This window comes from Hippocampus comes, unplaced genomic scaffold, assembly GCF_001891065.2.
Source record: "Hippocampus comes isolate QL1 unplaced genomic scaffold, H_comes_QL1_v1.1 scaffold562, whole genome shotgun sequence".
Taxonomy (NCBI): Eukaryota; Metazoa; Chordata; class Actinopteri; order Syngnathiformes; family Syngnathidae; genus Hippocampus; species Hippocampus comes.
The window spans coordinates 129140-144222 of NW_017805537.1; the positions used below are offsets into that span (position 1 = coordinate 129140).

Here is a 15083-nt window from a genome sequence, read left to right on the forward strand (position 1 = left end):
AAAAAAAAAAAAAAAAAAAGTGTAAAGAGAAATAAACGTCATTATTTTTTTTTAAATTGTATCATGTAATATAATTTAAAGCTTTGCTGTCACGTCGCAATTTATAAAAAATAAAAACAGGTCATTCAAATGTTTGATCCGAATACAACGGTATTTTTTTTGTTTCAATTTAAAGTAAATGAAACATTCATTCATTCAATTTCCAAATCGCTTATCCTCATGACAAATTTTGAACTAAAACGTAAAAAAAAAAAAAAAAAAAGTTTAATAATGAATCGAAGAATAAAAATACAAGGAGTGTTTGGAAAAAAAGAAATAAATCAACCAAAGCCTTCAAAAACAATGAAAGTTGAGTAACTAAAACATCTACATGCAATATGAAACATCATATTGTATATTATAAGTGTGTGTGTGCAAAGACAAGAAATAAAATACAAATATCAAGTAAAAAAGAAATTAAAAAAAAGCATTCTAAACTATTTTTAAAACCATCACGGCTGAAGGAAAGAACAACACGCCGCAAGCCATCAACACGTTTGTTCCCATTTGTCACGCAAATGAGCCGTCTTCATTTTTTTCCGGTTTTGCTGCCTTCCTCTTTGGTCACGATGCCGATCATGTGATTGAGCGCCCTGGTGCCCCCCCCCCCTCTCTCCTCTCCCCCACTTTGCTTACGGTGTGCATTCTTCCAGGCTGGGGCAAGTGAGAGTCAATCAGCCGCTGCAACTAATTAGCATTGGTGTCACGCCATCGCGCCGCTTTGTGTGGCCACAAAGCGGCGCCCCGAGCGCTCGAGAGCTCGCACAAAAGCGCCAACTGATCGTCACTTCATCCGCCGCTGCTGCAGTTAATTGTGCAAGTGGTTTTTTGGGTGGGTTTTTTTTTTTGAGGCGCGGGGGAGACTTTTACAGACAGCGCATTGTGTGGCCGCGCGGTCCGCGTGGCGCAATTATTATATTTAACTGCGGAATTTGCAGCGCAAGTCATCATGGGACTGTTAGTGGACACGCGCAAAACTTTCCGATAATGCTCAACTGCTTCTAGAAGGAAAGAGAAAGAACAACAAAAATCAACAAAAAAAAATCAATTGGCTTGCAATGCAAATGGTTGACATCTTGTTCAATTTGTGGCATGGGTCCTTGAGACTTTTCCATGCATCCCGTCGTGCCCACCAAATTTTATGTTGCGTTTTTTTTTTGTAGCTGCTGTTTTTGCGCTCACTGGTGACACCGGAAGGACCAGCACGAAAACACATCAATAGCATACTGGTCCATGCTGGGGTTTTTTTTAAAGCAGGTTTCTTGATTCGGCTTCTTGAGAAATTTTTTTGTGGGTCTTATCATCATGCAAAACACAACTTGCATTTTTTTTTTTTTTTTTAAACAGACAGCTGCAGACATGCCCAGCGAATTTCATGTGGATAAATAAGCGGCCGCTCGGGAGTGAACGTTCCAAAAGTAAAAGCACAAAAAGAAAAGCAGCGGCAGATTTTACCCGTCACGTTAATGGGGATGACGGAGGAGGCGACCACTCGCGAGTGGCACTTCATCCTCTCCTCGGGCGTGGGCAGCGGCAGCGCTCGGGACCAGTTGGTCTGCTTGTCCAAGGTGCTCGGCGTGTTGGGGACGGGGAGCAGTTTGGAGCGCTGACCGGGTGACGCCAAAGCCACCGAGTTGGGGTCAGAGGACGTCGCCTGCGAACAGACCAGCATGTCAAACCCGTCAATCAAGCTTTCGTGATTTGATTGTCATGAGCGAGTTGAGTCAAAAGATGGAAAGCGTGAGCACGCCCGGCAGCCAAATGCAAAGAATCGCAAACATGAGCAGGACAGCAGCAGCGGGAAAGTCCAACTGAAAGTTCACTTCTTTTTACACTTGTTTCCCCGTGGGATATGTTAAACCGGCCCCGTTTGAATTCCATTTCCCCAAAACTGCTCGCAAATCCAAACAATGGACTTTTCGCGGCGTCTCCTTGACAGATTTCATGCATGAACCACGAAAGGGAGAGCTGCCGTGTTGACGGTCGCTCGGCAGGAAGTTGACCACGCGTGAGGAAGATGTCTTTTGCTTCCGTGATGACACGCTAACAACATGCTACAAACGCTCATTTGTCACGGCGGCATGCAGCTGAGGAATGTCTTCGTCACACTGTGACCATCTGCAGCCCCTGAGGAACCCCTGCCACCCCCCCCCTACTCCCCCTACCCTCAATTCAATGCAAAGAATCAAAAGGCTGCTCCAGAAAATTTCCCATCATACTTCCTGAGGCCCACACAACTCGACGTCGGATGAAAACACACAAAAATAGGGAGAAAAATACTGCAAAAGGCAAGACAAAAATTTGGGCAAAATAGATATCAGAAACAAAATCGATACAGAGTCGCTGGTGATGGTCCACTCGAATGACTTGTGTGTGGGCAGTGATTGAGCAAAGGTGGGTTTGTGTGTGGTTGGTTGTCACTATATGTGCCCTGCGACTGACCGCCGACCAGTTCAGGGGGTAGTCCAGCTTTCGCCAGAAGTCAGCAAGGATAGCTTCCAGCAAACCCCGCGACCTTTTCCTGGATAAGCGGCGTTGAAAATGGACAGATGGAGGAAAATCGATATTAAGCTGTACAACGGATTAGACAAAATATCAAAAAAAAAACCACATGAAAAAGAAAAGGGACTGCAAAAATGGATGAGTGTTAGCATATAGATAGAAGACAGAAATGTTGGAAGAAACTCCAAAAAAAAATATCTGCAGATAATATTCAACATTTTTAAAGTACACCATTAGAAAAACAATAAATAAATATTTCAATAAAATATTTGAATAATAATAAAATAATCAGATTAAAAATACGCAGATATTACAAAACATGAAAAAAAGCATGATACTAAAATAGAAAATAATAAATATTTTTTATCATTTTTATAATTTTTTGGGGGGGGCGGGCATACAAAACTATTATTCAATAACGAAAAAAAAATCTCAACACACAAAAAGAAATTATAAAATATATATTTTTAAAAAGCAATACCAAATTCAATCAATACCGAATACTAAGAAAACATGGAAAAATATTTGACAAAATTGCAAAAATAATACAGTAAAAATATTTGACAAAAATATTGGCATGTTTCGGGAACACACACGTTTGGAACGTTTGGTTCACGCTGTGTCCATCTGGCACCTTCGCAGTTCAGTCAAGGGAAAGGCTCTTCCCATCAGTCCTTTTTCTCGCATTTCCAATTGCTTACCTGGAAAGTGGACACCGCGAACTGTCCCGTCACGAACGAGTGCTTCCTGCCTCTTAACACCCCCGCCAACCCCCGCCCACCCCACCGACCCCCACACTTCAACGCCAGCCCTTCCCCTTTTGTGACACCCGCGCACAAAAGGACAAAGCCCCCCCCACACTCAACAAAAGATCTCCAAGGAAACTTCTCCCGATTGGGAACAAGTCAGACGGGGAGAAATTGCGGCTGACTGTACGAAAGAAGAAGAAGAAGAACGAGGAGGAGGAGGAGGAAAAGCAAGAGCAGAGAGGACAGGAAGTGGGCAGCATGCGTTTATCCGCCAAAAACTGCGGGACCTCCCGCTGAACCGTCCATTAAGTCTCCTTTAGAAATGCATGCAAACATGAGCCACCCTCCAAAACGACTTCCTCTCTGTCTGTCAGATTTTCGTCAGATTTTTTGGGGGAGCCACATGATTAAGGGTTTTTTTTTTTTGTTCAATTTTCTCTTTGTTCCATTTTTTTTTGTTTTGTCAGATTTATATCTGCTTTTGTCAGGTTTTTGTCCATTTCCCGGTGACGCTAATTTTTTGTCTTTTTTTTTTAAATTTGTCTCCATTTTCTTTATGCTTTTTTTTGTCGGATTTGTGTCTGTTTTTTTTGTTATGTTTTGTCAATTTTTTTCCTGAATGTTGTCAGTTTTTGTCATTTGACAAAGTTTTGTCCATTTTTTGGTCATTTTTTTCATAGTTTGTATCAGTTGTCTAAGTCGTATCAGATTTTTGGGGGGTAGTTTTATTGCCCAATGATCAACTTTTTTTGCGGTATATGATCAACTTTTTTTGCGGTATTTTTCTCCTTTTTTGTTCTTTTGTCAGATGTGTATCTGTTTTTGTCATATTTCTGTTCTGTTCTTTTTGCCTCATTTTTGTCATTTGTCAGATTTTTCATTTGTTGTTTTTGTCCAAGTTTTTTTCTCATTTTGTAAAAGTTTTGTCAGATCTTTTTTGTCTTCGGGTTTTTCTTGCCATTTTTTTGTCGGTGTGGAGCAACAGCAAAGGAATTGTTGCGGCTCTTCCCAAATTTTTGGAGGGGAGCAGATTCAGAACGACGATGTTGAGCAAGAAGAAAATGAGAGGACAACGAGGGAGGGGTGCAAGTTGTGTGCAGGGGGGAGGGGGTGCTCTGCGTTACCTTTCTGTTCCAGGGGGAGAAGTGGCAACATTCGGTGGGGGAAGGCGGACGGGAGCTGGGGAACTGAATTCAACCCACAACACAGACGGGACAAACAGACAAAGAAAAAATGAACACGGATGACAACACGCACATAAAGACTGACAACACAGAGGAGGCGCTTGGAACCCTTTTTAGATTTTGCTCACCTTTTTCAGCGCCTCGGTCTGTCAGTTTTTTCAGACATTTTGCTTCCTTTCATGAATGAAGTTGTGGACTGTGATTGGCTCGAAAAGCAACCTCACTCATGACATTTAAAATTTTTTTTTTTTTTTTTTTACATAGTCTCAGTCCCATTTTCTTTTCTTATACAGGAGTACCTTGACTTACGAAAGGCCTGATGAAAACGTTTTTCAGGATACGAGCCGTTGCTCAAATTTCAAGTTTTATTTTCCTCTTTCCATTTTTTTGGGGTGGTGTCTTACGGGGGCTGGAACGAATTTGTGGCATTTGCGTTCAAACAGGAAAGATGAGTTGCGATACGAGCGCTACGAGTTACAAATCAAAGTTTTTCAGTCAAGGCGTCATTGGATTGCTAAAAGGAATCATTTTAGAGCCAGCAGGGGGAGCACTAACACAGCTAAAAAAAAGGAAAGGATGTGGACACAAATGGTCGCCAAAGAGCCCACTAGGCTTGTGTGGGCGTGCGCGTGTGTGGTCTCACCGCCGTCAAGCGCACCCCCTTCCGGGCTTTCTTTGGAGTGCCGGGAGTTGATGGGTACATGGGCATGGGCGGCAGCGCCGAGATGGAGATGGTCACTCGACGCTCCCTGCTGGACGAGCGCCGCCTCTGACCGTCTGCAAACAAGCAAAAAACATCAAACCAATTTTGTGGTTGCCTTTCTGTGGCTTTTAATTTTTTTTAAAAAAGGAATATTCGACAAAACTACAGAGACAGAAAAAATATGAACAAATAACACAAAAATATCAGAAAACAAATATTTAAAGAATAAATAATAGGGAAAAATGTCGAATTTTCGTGAAGGTGGTATTCTGAGATCTAAATATTTGTATCAAGTGGTGTCAAAAGTTGGGTAAGCACTTCTCTCCAACTGAACGAGTCGGCTGAAAAAAAAACAGCTATACTGCAAAATTTCCACTGGGGGGCAGCAGTCGGCAGCTGTTTTATTCCCAAATATTGGGAGGGACTTTTTTTGTTGTTACCTGCACGCAGATGCCAGAGGCTGGCATCCTTGTGCATCTCCTGCAGGCATGGCGGCCGGGTCGCCGGGCGCAGGATGTTCCTCTGCTTGTGCCAGGGAGCCCGGTAGTGCCACGTCAACTTGCTCTCCACGTCCAGGTCCGACACAGCTGCAAAAAAAACAAAAACAAAAAAAGACATAAAAACACAAAACCAAACTTACAAACGGGCCACAGAAAATGGCTCAGAATATTTCATTCCCAATCAATCCGACTGCTCCCACTTGTACACTGACCAGCATCGACGCCCCTCACTGGTCAGTTTGTGTACTACATCATATGACATTTGCTGTGCGAGTCGTGTGTTTCATCGCTTGTTTTCCAGTGTTACGGCGCTTGCACCAACGTCGGCCATGTGATTGGCCACGTGAGCGGCCCTCTGTCGCTGCTCTTGTTGTTGTTGTTTTTGTTAGCGAGAGGCTCGGCCTCCCTGCCCGGGACGTGACCTTTTGACCCCACTCAGAAGCACGCCTGCGTGGCTTACACAACAAGCCGGACAGCGCATGTGCTCTTTGCTTTCACTTGGAGTGAAAATACAACATTGAGCTGAGTGAGTCATCAAAGCGTGACATCCTGAAAGGTTTCAAGCGGCTTTTATGGAGGCAGCTGTTCTCCCCAAATGGAGGAAGTGGCGAAAAGAAAAACAACAAAAACAAGAAAACAAAAACGCGCGGGCGCCGAATCATCTGTTTGACCTCTTGACCACGACAGCGCAGCGTTGAACAAATGTCGGCCTCCTCCGATGAGAAGACAAAAACTAAATCCATCCCTTGTTTATCTTGGCGCTTGTCACCGGACCACTCGGTGACCAATCGCAGGGCAAGTACAGCCAAGCAAGTGTTGACGCTCACATTTACAGCCACCTACAGACAATTAGGTGTCAAAGTGAAGGCGTGAGAGCCCGGCTTGGCCTGCAGCATAATTTGTGGGGGCCCACCAGAACACACTAACTTGCTGATTTTGGGTGTGACATTGTGCTTGGATGTGAGTTGAGGAACTTCAGCGAGCAAAAAGTAGTGCTTTGCTCCATCTTATGGCATCTTGGCGTTGAGGAACTACGGTATGTTGAGGTGAGTTGAAAAGCTTCATTTAGACAAATGTAATGCTTTGCCGCCATCTTGGTACCAAGGAACAATGTTGAAGTGAGTTGAGGAGCTTAATTGAGTCAAAATGTGGTATTCTCTTGCCATTGTTAGCATCTTGGATGCCATGGAACTCTGTTGAAGTAACTTGAACAGCTTCATCTACACAAAAGCAGTGCTTTGTTGCCATCGTGCAGTACTGGGGTGCCAAGCAACTCTGTTGAAGTGAGTTGAAGAGCTTCCCTTCGTCAAAAGGAGTGCTTTGACAGCATTTAATGGCATTTTGGTGTCATCTTGAAGTGAGTTTAAGAGCATCATTTCGACAAAAGTAGTGCTTTGTTGCCATCTTTTGGCATCTCGGTACCAAGGAGCTCTGTCAAAGTGTGTCAGGAAATTTCATGTGGACAAAAGTTGTGTTGCATTTTGTGCCGAGAACCTACACTATGTTGACGTGAGCTTCATTTAGACAAAAATAGTGCTTTGGAAGAACTGCAAGTGGCAGATGTCCGAACCACTCGGCCACCTGTGGAAATGCGTCACAAATGCCAGCCCATCATCAGCCGTCGATCGACGTCGGCTCCTCCCCTTCCTCATTTGCATAGCAGTCAGGATGATAATGTGGTGAGACCTTCAGGCCACGACGAGGAGGAGGGGGAGGAGGCGGAACACAAGCCTGCACCTCAACCTTCTAATTTGCTCCACCGGGAGCCAGGCCAAACCTCCGACACGTCACACACCAACAATTTCGGCCCGGTGGCCTGGGAAAAAAAACAAGCCACGCTCGGCGTAAACACACGCTCGCACACAACATGATGCCGTCTCGGCAAAAGAAATGAAAAAATAAATAAATAAATAAAATAATGAGAGGTACGCGCCATGCGATTACGTCGGCTTTGAACTCCAGCGCACCTCATCTGCCTGGATGCCCCCCACCCCCCGGCACCCGACCGTCCCGTGTTCTTCCACAATGACCTCCCCCAAGCGCAATAATGCGGCAACATCTGCTGCCGTTCCTGCCCCCCCCCCCGACCTCACCCTCCGTCATCTGTTGATGGGAGTTCATCCAAACGGCGCTCGCGTGGACCGCAACGGCGGCGCACCAAAGGCTTCACGACGGGCGAGAATCCATCAACATGATGGCGCAACACTTGAGAATGGTCAGGATACTCATCCGTGTTGAACTTTCATCAAACCTTGGTGAAAATTTCTCTGAACGCAAGGCTGTTGAAGAGTTAGGTGCACTGTTTTTTTTTTTCCCCAGTAGAAAAAAAAAAAACTTTCAAGACCCACACAATATTGCGTTGCGTGACTAAATAAGCACCAAAGCTACCAAAACAAAGACAACATTTTCATCTTTCTACAGGCAAAGTTTTTTTTCAAGCTTTGTTGTTCCTTGGTAGAACGTGAGTTGGTTCCCTTTAAAAAAAAAAAAAAAAAAGAACACGGGTTTCTGACCCAAAAGTGGAGAAAAGCAGTCAACATGTCTAGCACATGTGTTTCTTTGATCCTAAAATTGTTTGCTTTTGTGATAACTCAAACTACAGAACAACAAAACCAAGACTGAGAAAGGACTGCACATGTTCTACTTTGCATTTTCTCTTCATTTTCAGACGCTGCCAAAACTCTGTGCAGGATTTAACGCCATCTCCCGCATTCAACTGGAGTACGCCGCTTGACGGAATGCACTTAAACGAAGATTATCACCACGACGAATGACTCACCTGAATCGCGAATGAACCGAGGCGCTAACGGATCAAATATTGAAGATATTCATCCAGATTTCCTTCTTTTCTTTTTTTCTTTTTTTTTTTTATTTCCCTTAGAAGCACGGCGGCAGCGGCGAGTGAACGTCTTTGGGAGTCTGATTAGTGAAACACAAAGAGTGGCGGGGTCTGAGGGAATAATAACAATAATACCCCGCTGGCCTGCTAATCCACTCTGAGCCCACAGCCGCCCGCACGATGCTGATGACCCAGTCAAGACTGTACTGCCGACGTCAACCTTGTTCATTTATCACAATTGTGCATGAAATTTAAATCAACATTGGCATACAAGTTGAAAAATTAGCAGATTTTTGCAAATGTCTTCTTTTTTGTGAGGGGGAGAAAAAAAAAACACACACACACACACAAAAGTGAAAAAAGTGTTGCTTCAAAAAGCCAAAGAAAAAGCAAAAGGCATGCAGAAATAACCCCTTGCGCGATGATGTCATGCGGTTTCAGCTCTTTTGACTCGAGGTTGCATAAAAGAGGGCGTGAAGTCCTCCCACCCCATCTGTGGAGTGTATGACTTTGTGGGGATATTTACGAGCCCGTCGGGGTGTTCGGCGTGCGTGCAAAGTCATGCGAATGCTTTCACGCGGCTTTAGGGGATGATTGGTAGTCGCAACGGACCACAATGCCCCCGCCAAGGCAGCAATGAGCACGACTGCAGGCTAGTGAAATCAGGTACAGTTACTGGGAGAATGAGTGGGACAATATATGAGCCCTGAGGCACTCCATTTACAAGACTTCCTCGCTTCCTGTGGGAGGCTCGGGCAAAGTGTGGCGGGAGAGCCATTTACAGCCACTATGAGTTTGCTGGTCATGATATCATCAATGTGTGCGTGTGTGGGTGTGTGTGTGGGGGGGGGGGCAATTGTCGTCAGCTACAACACGAGCACTATCGTTTTATGATGCGCTGCAATACTAAATTGTGAAATGTTGTTGCAATCTAGCGTGGGGGCGGAGCTTGGCATTAAAGTGACATGACAATGAGCCCGTCCGCTGTTGCTTGCGCAAAAATGTGTGACTTTCTGTTTGTCTACATTTCGTCACCTATGTTGATTCAGTTTCTACTGCATGTGTGAGAAGACTAATTGTACACACCCCTCCACACACACACACACACACACACACACACACACACACACACACACACACACACACACACACACACATACATACACACAATTATTGTATACTAATCAAATCCACCACAACTCAAATGTGTTTCCACTTGTCCCGCTCCCAGACTTCTTGTTGGTGAGTGAACGCGAAAGCCACATGAATGTGTTACAGAGCGATTAAACACACGCATTTCCACTCGCACACACTCGAGCAAAAGAATGTGGTGCTTGACAAAGGAAACGTTTCCAAGAGTGTGACGGATTTGAACCGTCATTTGACATATCCATGTCGCGTTCCTTCCCAAACCTCCGCCCCAAAAAATCCACCCCAAAAAAAAAAGTGAGTCGAGAAAGTGAGTGGTGAGGCTGAGGTTTTCGCCACGGGAAGCGGCCGCAGAGACGGCGTGTTGCCGTAATACAAAGCAGCTGCGTAAACGGGCGTCACACACTTTTTCTGGAGTTCCGGAAGCACAAACGTCAAACAAAAATTACAATTTTTCATTGTGGGGAAAAACATTGGAAATAATCCACTTTGAAATGGCCGTTAGTCCTGAGTCATTTTCTTTTTTCATCCCGGCCGGCTCTGTTTTGGGATTCTTATGAACCGAACGAAGTGATCTGGCGAATGTTGAGTGCAGTTTTTTTGTATAAATCTGCTCAAAGCTGATCAGCACGATGCACCTGAAACTGAAGACGAATTGGAGGAGACTCGAATCGAGCGGCGAATTGGCCCCAACCGGAACTGATAAAGGGAAACGGTGCCAAGGAAATGAAACTGTACGCCTACATAGGCGGTTCATTCAAACGGACGCCCGGAAGCAGTCCTGGAAATATGATTGACGGCTAACGCATCGCTGTTGGCCAGCTAACGCTATGCTAGCAACAAACAATTTTTTTCAAACATCTAGCGCTAGTTTGGATGAGGCTAGTAGCTCCATAGATGCATTTAAAATGGGACCAAAGAGAAAAAACTTGTTTGTAAGAGTGAGAGTGTTTGTTCAAGTAAGTCATTTTCAACTCAAAAGAATAAGCTTTTCGTACGTTGCTGCGCCAGTGTAGGCTACACTCCGACACTTTTGGATGAGATCAATGAAGAAGGTTCACATATAATCCAGATAAAGAGCTACATAATTTAAGTGCACATTTTTTTCAGACTATGATGTGTTTGTTTTCTTTTTTGGCAAAAGTACCTTGAGTTACTTCAGTCATTCAGTGGCGCAATACGAATCGAGAATGCGGCCCTTTGGTGCGAGTCCAAGCGCTATTCATCGCATTCATAAAATCACCCAGCCCAACTTCAACCACATCACTTAAAGAAACAAAACAAAACAATTGTAATTAAATCCGCCAGCACACGACCAACAAAGCGCACTGCGCGACAGTGTAGTCATGTCGCTGGGTGTGCGGCGGCTCAAACTGAATCAGTCACTTGACTCCTGGCCAAGTTTTTTTTTTCCACTTGTCAGCCAGGTGATGAAGTAGCTTGCGTGGCGCTCATCAGGAAGCAAAGCGCTGCTCGATTACAGCTTTGCAGCGGCGTCACAAACCCACCCATCGCCGGCCCCCTTCCCCGCAGTTCCCAGCATCGCATTGCAGGCAGAGGTCACGACGCCCACCTCCTGTCCCACATCAAAGCTCCAGGTGAAGGCAGGGGTGAGGCCTTTCAAGGAGGCGCGGCGGTACAAACGGCCGCTTCATCCACTGCAATAAACCCCCATAAAAGGCCCACGCGCGATTGGACGGCCGCCGCTCTTTGTTCATCCGCTCCGACTGGCAGCTTTCATTTCCGCTTTCGCAATTAACGCCGCCGCTTTTTCGTGGGGGGGGGGCTGGAAAGATCGATTTGTTATTTGAGGAAATCAAATTACAAGCTTGTTCACTGAACAAATCGAACGTCAAGGTAGCGGCATACTTAATAGGCAGTGTGAATCATGTGATTCCGCGGTGATTATAGACGCGGAAAGCAGAAAAAAATCGCAGCTCCGCACGAAAAAGAGAAGCTCATTCATCAAGGAGCCTTGGAATGGGTGAGAGGTCGCCAGTCTGTCCTGGCAAACGGAGCCGAGGGGAAACATTTGACTGATGGCCCCCGAGGTCAACAAAGTGGCTCAGGTGGACGGTCGGAGAAGGCCGCCTTACATAAACGTCTGCCTCTGCTTTGTGCCGAGCCAGCAGACGGAGCGTGAAAGCCAATGGGGAAAAAAAAAAAAAAAATGCAGACGGCCAGCCAGGACGCTGCTGCGGTTCGCAGAGGCACAATGATGAGCAATCGTTAGCCGGAGGGGCGGAGAGGCGGAGCGGCTATAAATGAAACGCACCGCGGTCAGGCCCGGGGCACGTCCAGTGACCCGCTTGTGGTAAAGTCTTGTTCGGCTGTGCAAATCTCCCACGGCGTGACGGGAAGAAGTCTTGACAAGTGGAGAATGACGGCAAGGATGGACGCACCGTCGCGCTGCTAACAGTCAATCTTTCCACAATGTTTGGAAACGATCGGAACCTGCCAGGGCTGGAATGGCCGTCGGGCGTAACGGGCAGACGGCCGGTGGGCCGGCATCTTTGCACGGGGATTGGTCTAAGACAACAACAAAAAATGCTGATTTTCTTGTGGCTCTCAAACAACAAGACATTCGGGAGCGCTTGATTATCTTGTATGTTCAATCTTATCTTCCGGCAAATGCAGTGAGGCCGGAGGTCCAAATCGGCACCTCTTCCTAATCTTTGAGGCATTTCTGGACAGTTTCTCACTTGTCCCAGTCTCCCTGAAGAGCCAGCTCAGCAAAACGGAGCAAGTCGTGCGGTCCGAGTGCAGCGTGCGCGGTCAGAGCAAAAAAAGTGCTCGCTCGTCCCGTTTTCTCTCTCTTTCCCCCGCCCCTGACGACTTCCTCGGCGGTGGAATGTTGGCGTAATGATGGGTGCCGCGGCCATGCCAGCCAGCGCCAGAAATTCGGGATGCCGTGCCACCCGTGACTACTGGCGGAGCGCAAATGCATGCTGACAGACGAGGGGATTTTCAACCCTGTCAGGGGACAACATGCAAAACGGAAAACGGATCGCCTTTCGTGTGAACAGGAACAGAATCTTTTTTTTTTTTAATTAAATGTAAAAAGCTGTCGAGTAAATTTACCAAAGTACAAAGTCATTGTTATATTGTGCTTATTTATTATTTCATTTTGTTAAATTAGAAGCATTACTTACTCATTTTCAAATGTGCAATTTAATTTTCAGTCTATTTAAATTATGTTTGGATGTTTTGTTTTGATTTCACTGCCCACAAATTCAAAACAAAGATGTCATTCAATCAATCACACAATCAATCCTTTGAATTCCCGTGACTTCTTTGCTAATTCCCGTCAGCCTGTGTATGGCATTTCAAATTATTTGTTAGCATTAAGCTAGGCAACGTGCAATGTCTTAGACTCTTTTATTTGTTTTTATGAAACAAAACAAATCAGCAACTCGAAGCTAGCACGCTTGGCATCTCATTTGGAGACTTGTGCAAGAGAGAAAGTGAGAACTCTGGAATACTTTAAAAAGTAACGCGCGTTTTAACAATTTGAGATGGGGGTGCACTGTATGCCGACGCCTATCAGCTCAAAAGTGCTCTCGCAATAAACCCCCCCCCCAAAAAAAAACAAAAAGGTCACCCCGATTCGAGCAGATGTCTTCACCAGGAAAGTCCCACCGAGGCCAACTTTTCTCAAATAAATCAGATGGTGAACACGTTTCTCCGAGATAATAAACAGCCCTGAGCTGGGGTGAGCTGTTATCAGCTGCTCCGGAGTGTCCCGAGTGGAAACACTTCCATCTATTTTCCGTCGAAATGCGCACATGCTAAACAATGGCTCCGTCTCAGGAGGACGCTATCAAAACAAACGAGTCGCCCTGGTTCGCGTAGCACCTGTGGGAGTTTCAGACGAGTCGTAAAACCACCAAAAAGCTCTTCAAGAGAAGCTGACATAACCGTCTACGGAACAAGACCATGAATATGAAGTTCAATGGAAAATCTCAAAGGCACTTTAAAATGATCCTGACTAGATATCACATACCCAGGCCCCACTATTGTATGGTGTTCCACAGGGGTCGATTTTGGGGCCCGGATGGTTTCATTGGATTCGCTGCCCCTGAGTCCCATCTTAAGAAAGCACGGGATTTCCTTTCACTGCTATGCAGATACCAGTCAGATCTATGTCCCTCGAAAGCAAAAGCGGTGCTTTCTCCTGTAGGCCACTTTTGTCCCATCACGGCAAAATCAAAGCCTTGATGGCAAAGTGACCCCACCGCAATTCAGAGATGCCTGACTTTGGAGAAACAGTTTTTTTGTCTTCCCCCTCAAATATTGAGGAATCGTCCTGACCACGAAAGATGGATTATGATTATTGTCTTAGGTAGCCGTAGTAGTAGGATTTTCCTAACTTTCGTTTGATGTTGTATTTTCCACGGTCGAGGATGTGCGGATGTGAACCTCCCGCTGTTGTTTGCCTTTCATTTTGCTCCATTCTGTCTGTCAGCAGCGGCCTTGTGACCATATATGGACGTCCCTCCTGGCTCACCCTTCGGGGACACGCCCCCTCCAGAGCCGAGGCTTTGGGTGCCTTCAGGCACTGGGGAGAAGAAAAAAGAAAAGCGCCCTCTGGGGTTTTAGACGAGGGGGCATCTGCTGAAGGCCGAGGGATCACGGAGTGGAATTTCTTCATTACTTTCTTGCGCAGCATGAAAGAGCGAGAACATCCCATCTTTAGCAAAACGGCCATTCATTGGCCTGTGCCTTTCGCACAAAAACGCAAATGAAGGATATTTCCAGCCAAAGTGTCACATCAGAGACGTGAGAGATTTATTCGTAGGTGACTTTCACACAGAGCTCAGCAAAGCAGCTCATGTTTCACACAGCGGGGCGCCATATTCTCACAGGCAAACAACGCTGGGAAATAACAGTCGGTGTTAAAGGGGCTTTTCAAATGGCTTTCTCTCCACTTGGCTTTGAACTTGCCATCAACAAGATGACGTTACAAGGCAAACAAGGACCGTTATGTTCATCAATTAGGACATCTGACCGCCTTCCTCCTCCCGACCCCCCAAACTGCTCTCAAGTTTCACGCACCGCTGCAACGTCCAAGAAGAAAATACCTCAGCGGGGAGGTGGACACGCTCCGCCGAGAGCCCATGAAGTCATCGCCCTCTTTCTTCCTGACACGTTACGTAAGACAATTCACGTGCCGTCAATTTGCCGGGAAATAACATGCCGTCGTTTGATTGGCTGCAGCAGATGAAAACAACCCCCCCCCAAAAAAAAAACCACAACAGAGCGATTGGTTCTTTTAAAAGTCATTTTCTGGGTTTAAAAGAAAACACCCTGGAGTAGGTAGGACGTAATTGGACGCAAGTGCATGGCCTGCCGGCCAATGGCGGCGCACGGCTTTGTGTGAGGAAGAGGGTGGCGAGGGGTGGGGGCTGATTTCATTGT

General features: G+C 45.8%; 1 protein-coding gene across 1 annotated transcript in view; it reads right to left on the reverse strand.

The window, feature by feature from the left end:
- LOC109520839 (Nance-Horan syndrome protein-like) overlaps positions 1-15083 on the reverse strand; it is a 47960-nt gene that overhangs the window by 5425 nt on the left and 27452 nt on the right. The window contains 4 exon segments of the mRNA XM_019878359.1: positions 1495-1693; positions 4415-4477; positions 5118-5251; positions 5618-5764. Of these exon segments, the coding sequence (XP_019733918.1) occupies positions 1495-1693; positions 4415-4477; positions 5118-5251; positions 5618-5764 (543 nt within the window).